An 18,149-nucleotide genomic window follows, 5' to 3' on the forward strand; every position below is an offset into this window, starting at 1 on the left:
TGGTCGCCCCATTATAGCAAGGATGTGGACAATTAGAAATTATGCAGAAAAGCTTTACCAGGATGCTTCCTGGATTAGAGGTCATGTGTCGTAATGAGAGGTTGGACAAACTTGGATTCTTTCTCCAGATCTGCGGTGGCTGAGGAGTGGTATTTTAGTTTATAAGACGATGATTCCGTGGACAAGCAGTGCATGGTTCCAAGCGTGGAAATGTCAGAGAAAAAGTATTTAAGATGAGGGAGGGTAATTTCAAATGAATTGCGAACATCAAGTATTACATCCGGTTCTGGTCCGGGCAACACAAGTTGGTGGGTGCCTGGAATGTGTTACCTTGGTTGGGGGGTGAGCGGGAGGAGGCAGGAAATATTAGAAAATTTTAAGAGAGATTGAGATAGGCACATGCATGGGTGGAGAATGGAAGGATATGGATATTTGTAGGCAGAAGGGATTAGTTTAGTTAGCCATTTGATAACTATGTTAATGGTTCGAAATAAAACTTCGTGGGCCGCCGGGCCTATTTCTCCGCTGTGTTTTTTTTTTACTGCGCTATGTATGGTTCACCCAACGAACATTGTTACGGTATAATGGGATACTTACAACGTTAAATGAAACAATGCACACTGAAAATTTAAGGAAGTAACGACTCAATCGTACAATCTAGATACTTCCTTATACATACTTAATTTTTTGGCATTTTGCCCATGACATGTCTCTTTGTGTTCTGTTCTCTCTTAAAGAGTATAATGTAGCATTTGGGAGCAAAAATACAGAAGAGCAACGCATAGCTAGACGCTAATATGGCAAATACTTCTACTGCCACTGTATATTTCCCAGGAGAACTCACGTAGGCTGGGATAAAGGTAATCCAAACGGCACAAAAGATAAGCATGCTGAATGTGATGTGTTTGGCTTCATTGAAGTTGTCAGGAAGTTGTCGAACTAGAAAGGCGACCACAAAACACACACAGGAGAGGAATCCAATGTAACCGAGCACGCACTGAAAGGCAAGTTCAGACCCAAGGTTGCATTCAAAAACTATTATCTCAGTAAAATGTTCCGTACTCTTCCGAGGGTATGGCGGCGATGTGGCGAGCCAGATAGTACATATTAAGCACTGTAGCGAAGTAAGAATTAAGACGGTCAGTCGCTGCTGTGTTGGGCCAAACCACTTCAATATGCTATTGTTGGGCAGAGTCGCTTTGAACGCCAAGACAACAACTATCGTTTTACCCAAAACACAAGACACACAGAGAACAAATATAATACCGAATGACGTGTGGCGAAGCGTGCAAGACCATGTTGATGGTTCTCCGATAAATGTAACTGAACAAAGAAAGCAGAGCATTAAAGCAACAAGAAGTATGAAACTTAGTTCTGAGTTATTAGCTTTAACAATCGGCGTCTCTCTATGAGTGTAGAACGTTGCAAATACCAGCATTGTCATACAAAATCCAACGAATGCCAGCGTCACCAAGATAATGCCCATCATTTCATTAAATGATAGAAATTCGATTTCTTTTGGTATGCACTCAACCCGGTTCTCATTGGACTTGTACTCTGCTGAGCATTTAAGGCAACCGGTTGAATCTGAAACGTAACAAATCAATATTGGACAGAGAGGGGGACAAGTTTATATTTCAAAACTAATTATGTACAGACTATAATTTATGGAATTTCAGAGAGATGTCTGACCTGTTGTATTGCTAATTTCTCCTTGTGGACATTTTATACAATCATAGCAACACTTAGGTTGTCCTTTTCTCTGTGCCTTCCGGGTTCCGGGATCACAGCTTTCTGAACAAACCGCTTTTGGAACCTACGGAAAGATTAAACGCGTGATGTGATAATCATAAGTAAAAATGGAAGGACGCAGTTCACTTACCACAACATTACTCAATCCACAACCTCTGGTCTCAGTTATAGGACTCTACAAGTTATGGTCTCAGTATCACTCACAGAATCCTGTAGGAACTCAACAGGTGAGACAGTCAGCGTTTCGGGCCGCGACTCCTCTTCTGGAAAATATAGCAGGGACGCCAGTATAAAAAGGAGGTTGAAGCAGATGGGAGAGAAGAACCAGGTGAGTGGGAAAGGTAAAGTAATGGACAGGAAGGAGTCTGATAGCGGTGGAAGCCATGGGAAAAGCAGAAAAATTTAGTCAAAACAGGGGAGTTGATGGGTAGTTTAGAAGTATAAATACGAGTTCAGTTTTAGTATTAAAGAATCGGGAAGGAAAATTACCAGAATGAGAAATCGACGTTCATGTCATAAGGTTGCAGGCCACCTACAAAGAGTATGAGGTGGTTCTCCACAACCACGAAAGTGGACGAGGCCATGGAGCGACATGTCGGAACGGGAATGTGGATACGATTTAAAATGGCCGGCCACCGGGAAATTGCTTTTTTAGCAAATGGACAAATGCACGCCAGGACTCACCAATATAGGGAAGAATGCTTTGGGAGTACTGAATGCCATAAACGACTCCAACTATTCGCAAGTGAAGTTTTGCCTCAGATTGAGCGGTTGATTTGAACTCGGAATGAAGGTAAGGGATGAGATAAATAGGCAACCGCAGCATACTTGTATCTGTCGCTTGCACGGATATATGCCAGGAGGATGGTTAATGAGGCGGGAGAAAAGCACAAGGGAATCACAAAGGAAGTGATCCCCATTGAAAACGGAGACTGTGTGGAGATATATTTGTGTGCAGGGTCCTATGGAAGAGGGCCGAATGTGCAGAAAATGTCGCGTTGAGTACTCACGTTCCTGGAGTAGTAGATGGGTCAAGATGAACTCTATCCCTTAAAGGCGGCAGGGAGATGGGGTGAGTGTGAATGTCTGGGAAATGGAGAAGATGCGGGTGATGGTATCATCAATGCTGGAGGAAAGGAAATTCCGGCCTTTGAAGATGGACATCTAGAAAGTAAAGAGTCATCCTAGGAACAGATGGCGAAGGAACTGAGAAAATGCAATAGCATTTTATAAGAGACAGGGATGGAAGTATTGTCAAGATAACCGTGGAAATTCGTAGGTTTATAATAGCTGTCGGTTGGCATTTTTCTTCAAAGATGGAGACATAAATATCGGGAAAGGCGTGGGAGGTCTCAGAAATGCATCAAGTGAACTTAAGGGCAGTCTGGAAGTTAGAGGCAAAGTTGATGAAATTGGCTAACTTAGCTTGGACGCATAAAGCAGTAATACTTGGTTCAGCATTATTTGTTTATTTAGTTATTATGAGTATCTTTTTTCTATTTCTTCTTCTTCAACTACTGTTCTTTGCGACAGGTTGTATTTAATGCGTAGTTTTCATTGCTTCTACATTATTTCTTTATTTTACGGTGTATGAGTACAGGAAAATCAATCTCACGGTAGTATTCGATAACATGCATGTACTTTAATAATGTTTACTTTGAATTTGGAAAGATTGAGCGATTTATATTGTGCCAAATTGAATAACGAAGGTGAACCTGAAAAGATGTCTAATATATCTCGGGACAACGTCAAATGTAACTGTATTCTTGAAGGCTGTACTTATATTCTCGGGCTTTTACGGTGACTATCCCATAGTGAGCTAATATTAGGAGTCGTCTTCAGAATGCATTTTCAATAACTTTACTGTTTATGGACTACTTCCAAATACTGCCCACAGACACAGCGTATTTTTTCCCGATACCTTTAGCGCTTTAGCCAATTTGCTTCCAGTAAGAACGAGCAAACATGCAGGCAGTCATTGAAAGATACAGCACGGAAAAATACCCTTCAACTCACCGAGTCTGTGCCGACCAGCAGCCACCCGCATACACCAATGGCAAAATGATCGTTTTATGCGTATCACCATATTCTAAAGAAGTCCCCATAGATTTCACACTCGCCGAATCATTGGGGGCTATTTACAATGACTAGTTAATCTATCAACGCACGTGTCTTTCGCGTGTGAGAGGGGAGCAGAGCAGCCGGCGTCGGACGGGGAGGACATTCAAAGTCTATAAAGCTAGCAAGGGAGAACAGAATTGAACTCCAGCGTCTGACTCTGTGAAGCAGCGGTGTTGCCCCTGTTAAACTCATAGATAAGGCACAGAATATGCAACTCTGCCATTTTATCCCTAATATATAGATTTTTCTCAAACTGTGACCATTTAGATTTAGATATATTGAAGAGAAAGTGGTCCGAAAACGTGATCCTCTCATCTTCCGTTGCTCCAAGGAAAAAAGGCCGAGTTCACTCAACCTGTTCACATAAGGCTTGCTCCCCAAACCAGGCAACATCCTTGTAAATCTCCTCTGCACTCTTTCTATGATTTCCACGACGTTCTTATAGTGAGGCGAACAGAACTGAACACAGTACTCCAAGTGGGGTCTGACCGGGGTCCTATATAGCTACAACATTACCTGCCGGCTCTTAAACTCAGTCCCGGAATTGATGAAGGCCAACGCACCGTATGCTTTCTTAACCATAGGGTCAAACTGCACAGCAGCTTTGAGAGCCCATCTGAAGAGATACTTACTCATCTCAGTTCCAAAGGGACGTTTTTCTATTCTGATGCTGTGCTCTCTGGTCTTAGAAGCTCCCTAGCTGCCCCCAGCCCACTCTTCCCTATTATGGCAACTTCCAATCCACATCCACTCTCTCCAGGAATTTCAATATTCGAGCGGTTTCAAAGAGATCCACCACGATCACTTCCATTTTTCTAAACTGCAACGACTACAGGCTTACAACGTTTGTACAATGCATTTTTGATTTTACTCCCAGTTTACAATATAGTCAACGGCTTTATTCCTTTTTCAAAGGACACTTCCAAATGTAAATTCCATCTCTCTACGTCCATCTGCAGATTCACCGCTTCTGCAGCACTCTCTTATCCTCTACGTATATTCATCGGCGAGCTTAGAAACAAAACATTAATACCATCAGCCAAGACCTCCCTTTGACTTATTCATTTGCAATTGAATTGCAAAACCGTTAACTGGTAAGCAAAAGTAAACTTAAAGGAAACTTCAGAGGTGAAGCAAGGTGAATGAACTTAATTGTTGAAAACTAAGAGACAATGAAATAGCAGCTGGCCTGGATAGTCAATCCCAAAGCCATACCTCAACAAACATAGAGTCATGCTTTATCTTCCACATTTATCTAATCGGTTGTGGCATTTCACATAGCCCTCAGCTGTCTGGCCTATTGAAAACAAAATCTGTCCTCCTCCACCAAAGGTGCAGCTTTCATAGCCCTCTGGTGTAGAGAATTTCGGAGCTTCACTACTCCCTATGACTAGTAATTCCTGGCATTTTTTATTTCAATGATTGCCGCCTGAAGTTGCAGCTAATCTCAATGGCTACTTTAACAGTTAGGCCCGTACATCTGATCGTTAATGCAAATATCTGATCGGCCAATCATCTGGCAGCACGTTAATGCATAAAAGGCATGCAGACATGATCAATATTGTTGTCCAGATTAAATATCAGAATGCAGAAAAATGTCATCAAAGAGTCGTCAACAGTAGAATACTAGTTGGTGTCAGACTTCGATTTGATGTCTCTGAAAGCTCTGATATCCTTGGGTTTCCATATAGAACATACTCTAGAATTTACAGAGAATGGTGAAAAACACGTAAATAAAGCGTTCAGTTTGTGGTGGTTCGGTGGGCCAAACTACCATGCTAATGAGAGAAGACGGAGAAGACGGAGGAACGGACAATTGGCTCACAAATAGAAAAAGAATGTAGGTACTGCGAGAGGGAGAATTGGCAGGTGATAGAGAAGGATGCGTTAAGACTAATGTTCTGAGATGTGTCTGTTTTAAAGCAAGTAGTATCATGAACAAGCGGATGACTTTAGGGCGTGGAGCAGCACTTGGAGCTGTGGTGTTGTGGCCATTACAGAGACTTGGATGGCTCAGAGGCAAGAATGGCTACTTAGAGTGCCAGGCTTTAGATGTTTCAGAAACACAGGGAGGGAGGAAAAAGCAGTGAGGACGTGGCACTGCTGATCAGATATAGTGTCTTTGGCTGCAGAAAAGGAGAAAGTCGTGGAGGAAATGTCCACTGAGTCTCTATGGGTGGAAATTAAAAACAGGAAAGGTTTAATAACTCTACTGGATGTTGTTATAGACCACCCAATAGTAACGGGGATATCGAGGACAGACAGGGAAACAGATTCTGGAACGGTACAATAATAAAAAATTGACGTGATGGGATATTTTACTTTGCCAAATATTTTTGGCTTTTCCATAGAGTTTGTTAGGTGTGTTCAGCAAGTTTTGTGACAACATATGTCAATAAGCCTACAACAGGAAGAGTTTGTACTTGATCTTGTATTGGGAAATGATCCTGAGTCAGGTGTCAGGTCTCTCAGTGGGAGAGCAGTTCGAATAAGACAGAAGAAGCACGGAAGAGTACAGGAAGCATGTGTACAAAGGCTGTAGAAAATTTAGTCATGAAAAAAAAGAAATGCTTACGAAAGGTTCAAAAATCTGGGTAATGATAGATATCTAGAATATAGTAAGGCAAGCAGGAAGGAGCTGAATATTGAAATAAGGAGAGCCAGAAGTGTCCATGAGAAAGTCTTGGCGAGTAGGATTAAGGAAAACCCAAGGGCATTCTACAAGTATGTGAAGAGCAAGAGGATAAGGCGTGAGAGAATACGACCAATTAAGTGTGACAGCGAAAAGTGTGTATGGAACCGAAGGACTTAGCGGAGGAATTGAGTTCAAGAGACGAGAAGTAATGTTACAGCTATATAAGACGCTGGTCAACCCCCACTTGGAATACTGCGCTCAGTTCCAGTCAACGCACTACATGAAATATGTGGAAACTATAGAACAGGGTGCAGAGGAGATTTGCAAGGATGTTTCGTAGATTAGGAAACACACCCTGTGAAATAGTTTGTGTGTACTTAGATTTTTCTCCTTGGAGTGACGGTGGTTGAGAGAAGTCCTGATAGAGCTGATGAGAGGCATTGATTTGCGGATATTGAGAGGCTTTTTCCTAAGGCTGAAATTGCTAACACGAGAGGACACATTTTTAGGGTGCTTGGAAGTAGGTACCGAGTAAATGTCAGGGGTAAATATTTTACTCAAAGATTGATGATGGAGTGATGGAGGCGGATACAATAGGGTCTTTTTAGAAGCTCTTGGATAGGTACATGGAGCTTAGAAAAATAGTGGGCTTTGTGTACCCTACGTAATTTCTAAAGTAAGTACATCTTAGGCACAACATTGTGGGCCGTAAAACCTCGGTTCTGTTGTAGGTTTTCTATTTTTCTTTGCTTTCTTGAATAAATAGACTGGTTCAAGTTAACAGGAACGCGACTGTAATGCAAAATAACGCGCATTGCAACAACTACGCACAGATGAGCATATTCTGAATGCACAAATTTTCGTGTCTTAAATTGGATCGGCATCAGCATCAAAGGAGAACGAACGTACACTCAGTGGTTACTTTATTAGGGAAATGCGGTACCTAATGCAGTGGGCCTTCTCTGTAGGTTCCAAAAATCTCTTCATTTAATGCTGTTCAATAACCTGTTGCATTTCTGACATCACATGAAGCACATTAGATGCAGTCAAAGCAACAAACATGTTGTCCATTTATAAAGCCTTCCTCGGTCCAGGTGGAGAACTCTCACGTCAGGGGGGCTTTATTGATCTCATGAAGTAACTAGAAAAAAGAGGCCACAGAATGGATATAACTCTGTTAGGAGTTCTGCCACCAGTGGAATTATATCAGTGCTGTAATGACCCCTTAGGATCTTATATCTTTTAATAAATAGATATTAAAGATATTTAAAAAATTCAGTCTTTAGTGATTTTTTTATTTTACCAAATAAGCTACGAACAGTTAGATCTTTGGACTACGCAGGAAAATGGATCATCCCAGGGAACCCAAGGAAGTCATGAGGAGTAGATACAAATTCTTGCTGATCGCGCTGTAATTGAACATTGATCTTCAGAATATCCGAGGTGTAATAGCGTCGTGCGGATCGCTGCGCTGCCGTGGAGCCCACAGAAGATTTTACTAAACTTAAATAAAATAGCGAACTATTTTGAGACTGGTCGTTGCTCTCATCCCAGGATTTAGCCTCGGGCAGGTTAGGGCCGTTGCTGCTACAATACCGCCAGCCCCTATTATTATTATTATTATTATTATTATTATTATTATTATTATTATTATTATTATTATTATTATTATTATTATTATTATTATTATTATTATTATTATTATTATTATTACCTGAAGAAAGAAATGTTAAACTATTGGTTTTATCATCTTGAATTTGGTACTGTCGTGATTACACACTTTTCTGAATTTAAACTCACTTCAGAATGATCGAGTGAAAGGAAAAATCACGTGTAACATCATATACCACTCACCGTGGATTGTCCTCCAGTCCATATGATTGATTCTTCGTCTAATATGAATTTCTGTCCGTCGGGCGCCGCTCCATCATACTGCCCCACTGTTACAGTAACAGCGCCGGTGTCTGTCGGCTGCCAGTTTACGATATCATATATTGGGACCGGATCACCGTTAAAATCGAAATGAATCCTTTCCCCAATCTTTGTCGTGAAGTTCACTGTCTTCATATAATGTAGAAGCTAAATCAGAAATCCATACCATAGTGAGATGCAATGTCTAGTCTCCAGCTCCAAGATAAAGAAAAAAAAAACTCTGTATCAAGTTCGCTAATGTAAAAAAAAAACAACAAATTAATACACTGCTGGGAGAACTCGGCAGGAAATGGACAATTGAAGATCCTGGTCGATAAGTTACACCTGGATTGAAAGACAGCGAGGCGACAGGAAGTATAAAGAGATCTGCGGAAGAGAAGCCAGTAGCGGATAGTTACACCCAGGCACGGGGAGAGAGGAACATTGAGGAGGGAAGGCAGGACATGTCCTAATTTTTTGAAAAGCGCCCAATGAATGCAGAAACACACACAGCATTCTGGAGGAACTCAGCAGGTCAGAGAGTATTGCCGGAAAAGAATACCGTCGACGTTTCATACTGACACCATTCAGCAGCACCCAGTAATGTTTCTGATAAAGGGTTTCGGCCCGAAACGTCGTCTATATTTTTATTTCCCATTGATGCCGTCTGGCCTGCTAATTTTCTGCAGCAATTGTTCTGTGTTGCTTGAATTTCTAACAGCTGCAGACTTTCTCTTGTTACTGACATGAATGTAAGAATTGTTTGGCAAACATTCTCAGAAATTATTTGTATACTTACTTTTGAACGTGACATTAACATTCATATAATAGCCTTCCACACTAGGTTAAGTGGTAAATTAATAAACTGGTTATTGCAGTCACATATACTAAGTTACACTGACAACTTTTTTTTAACATATGTCCAAAACAGGTGCAAGGCTATTATAAGACAGATTGTGAGCTCATGAGTCCATTTTACTGTACCACTGGCCTGTTGAATAGTCTTAATTGTGCTCACCTGCCATGGTTGGAAATTTGAAATATTGGCACAACTGTGGTTGGCAAATGGTCCGTTCCCATCTTGACAGCTAAGCATATCATGGAGAGCGTGGGCTATAGCGTAGGTCGATTTATAAACATTGTAGGTCACTCTGTACTCAGATACATCAGTGAACTCGTTGTGCGCTGTAAGTAGATTTTCATTCCCCGTGCATTCTCGAAGCCCGGAATCTGGGTGGTAGTCGACTGTGTTACTTTCTATGTTATTTAACTTGCAACTGAAAGCTTTTTCCCAAAACTCTTGCATTAAAGGGTTTCCCGGATAAAGAGACGGGTGAGTGTTCATGAGGAATTTTTTCAACCCTGGAACTCGCACTTTTCTGATCGCGATTCCAATTGTACCAACTACGTATAGTTTACTCTCCTCTGAGGGTAGAACCGGCGTGGTGATCCAAGCCTCACTTCCAATCCATTGTATACCGCTGACATTCTGCCGCACAACTTCTTGTAGTAAAATGGTCATGTCTACTTGCACAAGGAAAGCTAAGATTACCTTTGTGGAAGATTTCTTTATGATGTCTATAGTCTGAAGTAATTTCTCCCTTGGATAAGTTATGTGGAAAGCTTCAGAGAAAGCAATGCAAATTCCCATCTCTTCCATTGCTTCATTGAAAGCCTGCATCCCAAAATTACCATAGTCATCGTCGCTCCTAATTGTTCCAATATAGGTCCATCCGAAATGCTTAATGAGTTGCGCCAACGCCCTCACCTGATAATAATCGCTCGGGATCGTTCTAAAGAAGGAGGGATATTCACGTCTGTTGCTCAGACAGGCACAGGTCGCGACATAGCTTACCTAGAGGGAGACAGGGTTATAATTCATATTGTACAATTATTCATGTAATCTCAACATTCTAACTGTATTGCCTGGCGTGCTGGCACATCTGCCCACACCTGTTTGAAAGGACATTGGTAAATCATGACAGAGTTGTGAACGTCACTGTATAATTGTACAGAGGAAAAATCAATGTCGAGATCTGTAAACACTTCGACAACACTTTATGGATGACTAGATGGCACTGGCAGGCTGTTGAGGATGGAGAAAGCCTGATGAACATATCGAAATCTCACCGGAGGACATCTGGTCGCTAGACTGTTATTAAGTGTTTTTCTCTTCCCAGAGACGCCTGCGGATTTCGTGAGATTTTCTCTTTATTTTCTAGATTCTAGAATTCTAGATTCTAGATTCTAGATTCTAAAATTCTTCGGTTTTAATACTAGTGTAACTTTTCACTGTAGTGATAGATTTCTGCATCTTGTTAGGGAGGTAGAGAACGCTTGTAGGATGCCAAATTGCAGGGTGATTTTTTTTGTTTTTGTTTATGTTTTTTTTTAGACTGCAGGTCATGATCTCTCTTTCTCGGCTTTGCTATTGCTACTCAGTGGGTGGTGAGTGTTCATACCTCCGGCTGAAATGACAGGGAGCGGTGTGGAAGGATGTGGTGGGGGAAGGTGGTTGATGCTTGTGCGTGGAAAGCGTAAAGGAGCTTTGGGGTCCCAACGCTTTAGTGTAACTAATTCTGTGGAGTTAGGTTTAGAAACATAGAAACATAGAAAACATAGAGCACAATACAAACCCTTTGGCCGACAAAGTTGTGCCGAACATATCGCTATCTTAGATATACAAGGCGAACACATAGCTCTCTATTTTACTATGTCCATGTGCCTATCGAAAAGCCTCTTTAAATACCCTGTCGTATCTGCCTACACCACCGTTTCCGGCAGCCTATTACACGCACGCACCACGCTCTGTGTGGAGAAAAAAAGCTTTCTCTAACGTCTCCTCTGTACCTACACCCCAGCAGTTCTAACCTGTGTCCTCTTTTGGCAACCATTTCAGCCCTGGGAAAATGCCTCTGACTATCCATACGATCAATGGCTCTCATCATCTTGTACCCCTCTACCAGGTCACCTCTCATCCTCCTTCGCTCCAAGGAGAAAAGGCCGAGTTCACTCAACCTATTCTCATAAGGCATGCTCCCAAATCAAGGCAACATCCTTGTAAATCTCCTCTGCACCATTTCTATGGCTTGTATGTCCTTCCTGCCGTGAGGCGACCAGAACTCAGCACAGTATTCCAAGTGGGAACTGACCAAGTTCTTATACAGCTGCAACATTACCTCTCGGCTCCTAAATTCAATTCAATTCAATTCCACGATTTATGAAGGCCTTCTTAAACACAGAGTCTACCTGAGCAGCTGCATTGAGCGTCCTATGGACTCGGACCCTAAGATCCCACTGATCCTCCACACTGCCAAGAGTCCTACCGTTAATACTATATTCTGCCATCAGATTTTACCTACCAAAATGAACCACTTCACACTTATCTGGGTTGAGCTACATCTGCCACTTCTCAGCCCAATTTTGCATCCTATCAATCTCCCGCTGTAACCTGTGGCAACCCTCCACACTATCGACAACACCTCCAACCTTAGTGTCATCAGCAAACTTACTAACTCATACCTCCACTTCCTCATCCAGGTAATTTATAAAATTAACTAACAGTAACAGTCCAGAACAGATCCCTGAGGCACTCCACTGGTGACCGGCCTCCATGCAGAATACGACCCGTCTACAACCATTCTTTACCTTCTGTGGGAAAACCATTTCTGGATCCACATAGCAATGTCCCCTTGGGTCCCATGCCTCCTTACTTTCTCAGCAAGACTTGCATGGGATACCTTATCAAAAGTCTTGATAAAATCTTTGTACGCTACATCTACTACTCTTTCTTCATCAATGTGTATAGTCACATGCTCGAAAAATCAGTCAGGCTCGTAAGGCACGACCCGCCCTTTACTAATCCATGCTGACTAAGCCTTATCCATATTATACATCTCCAAATGTTCATAAACCCTGCCCCTTAGGATCTTATCCATCAACTTACCAACCACTGAGGTCAGACTCACTGGTCTATAATTTTTCTGTGCTATCTCTACTGCCTTTCGCCTCGCTTTCTTGAATAAAGGAAAAAACATCCACAACCCTCCAATATTCCGAAACATCTCCCATCCACATTGATGTTGGAAAGATCATCGGTAGAGGCTCAGCAGTCGCTTCCCTCGCTCCCACAGTATCCTGGGGTATATTTCATCCGGTCCCGGCGACTCATCCAACTTGATGATTTCCAAAAGCTCCAACACATCCTCTTTCTTAATATCTACATACTCAAGCTTTTCAGTCTACTGCAAGTTATCACTACAATCACTAAGATCCTTTCCCAGAGTGTATACTGAAGTAAAGTATTCATTAAGTACCTCTGCTATTTCTTCCGGTTCCATACACACTTTCCGACTGTCTCATTTGACATGTCCTATTCTTTCACGTCTTATCCTGTTGCTCTTAACATACATCTCGAATGCCTTGGGGTTGTCCTTAATTCTGCCCGCCAAGGCCTTCTCATGGCCCCTTCTCGCTCGCCCAATTTCCTTCTTAAGCTCCTTCCTATTACCCTTACAATCTTCTAGATCTCTAACATTACCCAGCTCACTGCTTCTTGTGCAGCCTTTTCTCTCCTTCTTTTCGAGATTTATTACAGCCTTTGTACACCGCAGTTCCTGTACTCTACCTTAACTTCCCTGTCTCATTCCTGTAAGCATCTTTTCGAATTTGTCTCCCATTCCCCACCTGATAGCCTCATAATTCCCCTTACTTCAATTAAAATATTTTCTAAATTGTCTGTTACTAACTCTCTCCAATGCTGTTGTAAAGGAGAGAGAATTATAATCACTATCTCCAAAATGTTCTCCCACTGAGAGATCTGACATCTGACCAGGTTCATTTCCCAATACCAAATCAAGTACAGCCTCTACTCTTGTAGGCCTATCTAGATACTGTGTCATGAAACCTTTCTGAACACACCTAACAAACTTCACTCCATCTAAACCAATCGCTATTGGGAGATGCCAATCGATATTTAGAAAAATAAAATATCCCATCACGATAACTCTGTTATTATTACAACTTTCAAGGATCTGTTTCCCTGTCTGCTCCTTGATATCCTTGTTACAATTGGGCGGCCTATTAAAATAAAACACCCAGTAAAGTTATAGACCTTTTCCTGTTCCTAACCTCCACCCACAGAGACTGGGTAGACAATCCCTCTATGGTGTCCGCCTTTTCTGCATCCGTGACACTACCTCTGATCAACAGTGCCATGACCCCACTTCTTTTGTCTCCCTCACTGTCCTTTCTGAAACATCTAAAACCCGGCACTTGAATTAACCAATCCTGGTTCTGCGCCATCCAACTCACTGTCATGGCCACCACCTCATATGCCCAAGTTCTGATCCTGGCTCTCAGCTCATCCGCTTTGTTCAATACACTCCTTGTATTAAAATAGACACATCTGAAGCCTTCGGTCTGAGCGTATCCGTTCTCTACCGCCTGCCTATTCTCCCTCTCGCACTGTCTACAACCGTTCTCTATTTGTGAGCTAACCTCCTCTTCCTCAGTCTCTTCAGTTCAGTTCCCAGCCCCCAACAATTCTACTTTAAACTCTCCCCAGTAGACTTAGCAAACCTCCCCATCAGGATAATGGTCCCGCTGGGATTCAAGTGCAACCCGTCCTTTTTGTACAGGTCACACCTTCCCAAAAGAGGTCCCAATGATCCAGAAATCTGAATCCCACACTTGCTCCACTCCGTCAGCCACGCGTTTATCCTTCACCTCATCCGATTCCTACTCACACTGTCGCGTGACACAGGCAGTAATCCGGAGATAACTAACTTTGCGGTCCTACTTCTCAACTTTCTTCCGAAGTCCCTGTTGTCTTTTTTCAGGGCCTCTTCCCTTTTCCTACCTATGTCATTGGTACCAATATGTACCGCGACCTCTGGGTGTTCTCCCTCCCAGTGCAGGATATCTTGGACACGATTCGAAATATACCGCACTTGGCACCTGGGAAGCAACCTACCATCCGAGTTTCTTTCCTGCGTCCACAGAATCGCCTGTCTGACCCCCTATCTACAGATTACACTATCTCTACTGCCTTCCTCTTCCCTTCCCTACCCTTTGGATCCACAGGGCCAGAAACTGTGCCAGAGGCCGGCCACTGCCAATTCCCCCAGGTAGGCTGCCCCCCACCATCCCCCAGCAGTTCAATCAGGAGTACTTATTATCAAGGAGTACAGCCACAGGGCTACTCTCTAGTACCTGGCTCTTACCCTTCCACCTCCTGACTGTGACCCATTGGTCTTTCGTGACCCCAGTGCGACCACCTGCCTGTAGCTCCTCTCTATCAACCGTTCGCTCTCCCTATCCAGGCGACAGTCATTGAGCTGCATTTCCAGTTCTCTGACTCAGTCCCTCACGATCTGCAGCTCGACACATCTGGTGCAGATGTCGCCGTCCGGAAGGCTGTGAGACTCCAGGAACCCCGACATCTGACATTGAGCACAGAAACTTGCCTCACACAAATAATTTCTTCCTGGCCACGTCCCGTTACCGGCTATACCCGTTGAGCCAAGGCCAGATCACTTGGTCGCCCCTCATTCTGCTGCCCTTTGGATATGACTGCCTTCTTTTTAAACCTTTTGCTCTTTCCTGGATGATGTTACAGGCATGCGCAGCCTCGCCTTTTTTTAACCCGAGTAGTGAAAAAAAACTAATTTCGCTCCCAAAAATCAGCAGTTCTCTTGCAGCCTTCTTGCTCTGAGTTCTGTTCTGTTTACCTGGATGTCTGGAATGTGTAATAATTTTAGATTGTACACTGTATACATTCTCTGACATGAAATGGAACAATTGAAACCATCGAAATATGCCATGCGTCAATTTGCTAATAACACAACTTTTGTTGGCAGAATCTGAAATAGTGATGTGGAGATGCAAAGGAGTGAATTAGCTGGTTGGACCTAACGACGCAAAGACCAAGGACGTGATTGCAGACTTTATGAAGGGAAATCCAGGGACCACATACTATTCCTCATCGAGGGATCAGCAGTGTAATGGGTTGATCCAAAAGCATAAAATGACCACTGTAATTAGCTGTCATGCCGAGCACTGCCATTCATGCTACGGCTATATATTGTATCCATGCTGGATTTCAGAAGATTTGGTATATTATATAATAAAAAAGCAAATTTCTTCAAATTTATCATGGAGAATGTACTGTTCAGATGCATCACCGTCTTATATGAAGGAGCCGCCGAATGGGATCGGAAAATGCTGCAGAACGTTGCAAGCAGCCAGGCCTATCATGAACAATATTTTCCGCAACATCGAGGACAGCTTCAAAATTCGACTCCTCATAAAAAACAGCGTTCATCATACAGGACCCCAATCACACAGAAAATGCCCTTGTCTCATTGCTATCATCAGCGGGGAGGTAGAGGGGCCCGAAGTCACACAATCGACATTTTAGGAACAGCTACTTCCTTACCGACCTCGGATTTTTGAATGGTCAATGAAGCAACCCATGAACCCTACCTGTTATTCTTGCTCGCTATTTTAACTATATCTTATTGAAATTCATATTTAGTTTTATGTTTTCTCATCACAGCAGTGGCAAAACTACATATTTTTTGAAATAATTCAGGGATATTCACGTGTCTTGTGATTCTAATTCTCATTCTGACCTTAGAACATGAGCAAGCAGCCTAGCTAAAGTTAAAAAAAAAACGATTTAATTTATATTTCCTGCCAGCCCTGTGCAAATGCAGCGATATAGGAGCTGTACAAGTCATTATTTCTGAAAATCTGATCATGTTTACGAAAGAGCTTTAGAAAGTTACACATCAGCCACCGAGTAGTAGATCAACAACTGGTTTACCACAGGGATCCTAAATGGACCAATTAATGATGCGATCCCTAAAGTCATTGATGATCTAGAATCCCCGATGATAGCGGGAACCATGGGAGCTTTTCTACAGTTGGATGTTGTTGTGTCCAGCCTATTTAAAAACTCAAATGTTGCTTTTAAGGATACATCAGGCTTGCCACAAGAATCGTAAATTGAGTAACCCAGCGTAACGTTTGGAAGAAGTTCCTGGTTCTTGTTAATCTCGTCAATTGCAAAGATCATCGCCATTGCGAAACGGAAAAGTCTGAACCGGAAGCTGCAGAAAAAAAAAATTGGGTATCTATGAAGGGGTTCTCAATATTGTTCGTATCACACAATATGAAAATTAACACTCAAAACACAAACAATACCTTGAAAAATATTCAGCCCACAACTTTGTTCATTGGTTTCTGTCTTTTTTTTTCTTAAGTTTGAAATCTACTTAAGTAGGATTTTGAGCTAAGCTGTAAAACTTTGCGAATCATGCCAAAAGGAAAGATAAAAATCCAAAACCTGTCAACAGTTTCCTAAAAATGGGAACCTAAAATTGGGAGTCAGACGAAATATTCATCCACTTTGTAATTACCAGGCTAACGTTCCTTGGCTGCATGATAGTTATTATCTTACGAACTTACACATTTTGATTTTCATTTGTTATGATACGTCTCCGACAACAATGAACATAGAATTGAGTCGAGGTTTATAAACAAATTAACATTTATTAAACTCTGCTCAAAACAAGTGAAAAGTAAACAAAAGTCTAACTTAACCGGAAGTTAACAGCGAAACGGTAACTCTGTAACACAGTCTTAAAGTGGTAAATGCGAACACAGACTTAAAGTGGTAAATGCGGAAGTACAAATTATTTATACCGTGAATTAGGACAGACTTTCCTGAAGTAACGAATTCCTCGCCAAACGTGACGTTCCTATTGATCCTACCCAATTTATGCTTTGCCTGAAGGATTCACGACGAAAGTAATAAAGACGGCTTTAAGGAACTGAACTTTCTCTTGGCGAATGAACACTGCACAACCCTTTCTACTCTTACAGGTATAGGTCATCTCAGATCAGGTCACTATTTCTGAACGAAGATTCAATAAGGTCAATACTGATGTAAACCGCAGACGACACCAACTTTACTCCATCCTTCGGGTTCCCGTACTTCGATAAGATCTTCACTTTCAATACTCAGACATTGAAATTAAGTCAAAGATACATCAAACAAAAACTGGCAGCGATTGGCCAAAACTGCTGACACAACGATTCTGTATCTTACAGTAGAAAGTAAAACTCCACTTTAAAACGAAACTGCGTCATGAGACCAAATACGCATCAAAACAGAGTAACTGGCGAATTAATCGACGACTCAGCTTGAGACTCCTGCCTCACAGCTGGCTTCCCTGTTTTATACCTGTTGTAACCTGTCATCACGTGAACTCATACTGGTGGGAAATTACATCACCCCATCATCACAAGACCATTACATCATGCTCACCAGATACTCAATTACATCATGGTCATAAGACAGTCACAAGATACCGACGGGGTATGCAGCACTAGAAAATTGGAGCTCCACCTCAATAAGTGCATGTTGTCTTTGTAAGATGCAGCAGTACAGTAGAGTTTTAACTGAACAAAAGAAAACGAAGGCAAAAGAATATTCAAGACAATTAAGAAAAATTATAATAGAGAAGCATCAATCTCGGAAAGAGTGCAAGATCATATCAAAAGTACTAAACATACCCCGGAACTCAGTGCAGTTCATCCAAAGAAAGTGGAACAAATATGCAAATATAGCCACACTGCATAAACCACGGCGACCCTCTAAACTTAGTCGCCAGAGAATAATGTTACCTGTAAGAGAGGCTAGCGTGACGCCTTAAATCACTCT

General features: G+C 42.1%; 1 protein-coding gene across 1 annotated transcript; it reads right to left on the minus strand.

Moving 5' to 3' along the window:
* Nucleotides 1–679: 679 nt before the first annotated feature.
* LOC140724609 (extracellular calcium-sensing receptor-like) lies at nucleotides 680–16,520 on the minus strand. Its single transcript, XM_073039032.1, has 5 exons — nucleotides 16,248–16,520; nucleotides 9,438–10,274; nucleotides 8,363–8,587; nucleotides 1,693–1,816; nucleotides 680–1,587 (listed from the first exon to the last, which is right to left on the minus strand). The coding sequence occupies exons 1-5, from the start codon at nucleotides 16,503–16,505 to the stop codon at nucleotides 680–682; spliced, it is 2,352 nt and encodes a 783-aa protein (XP_072895133.1). The 5' UTR covers nucleotides 16,506–16,520.
* Nucleotides 16,521–18,149: the final 1,629 nt, after the last annotated feature.

The sequence above is a fragment of the Hemitrygon akajei genome, chromosome 3, assembly GCF_048418815.1.
Source record: "Hemitrygon akajei chromosome 3, sHemAka1.3, whole genome shotgun sequence".
NCBI classification, from domain to species: Eukaryota; Metazoa; Chordata; class Chondrichthyes; order Myliobatiformes; family Dasyatidae; genus Hemitrygon; species Hemitrygon akajei.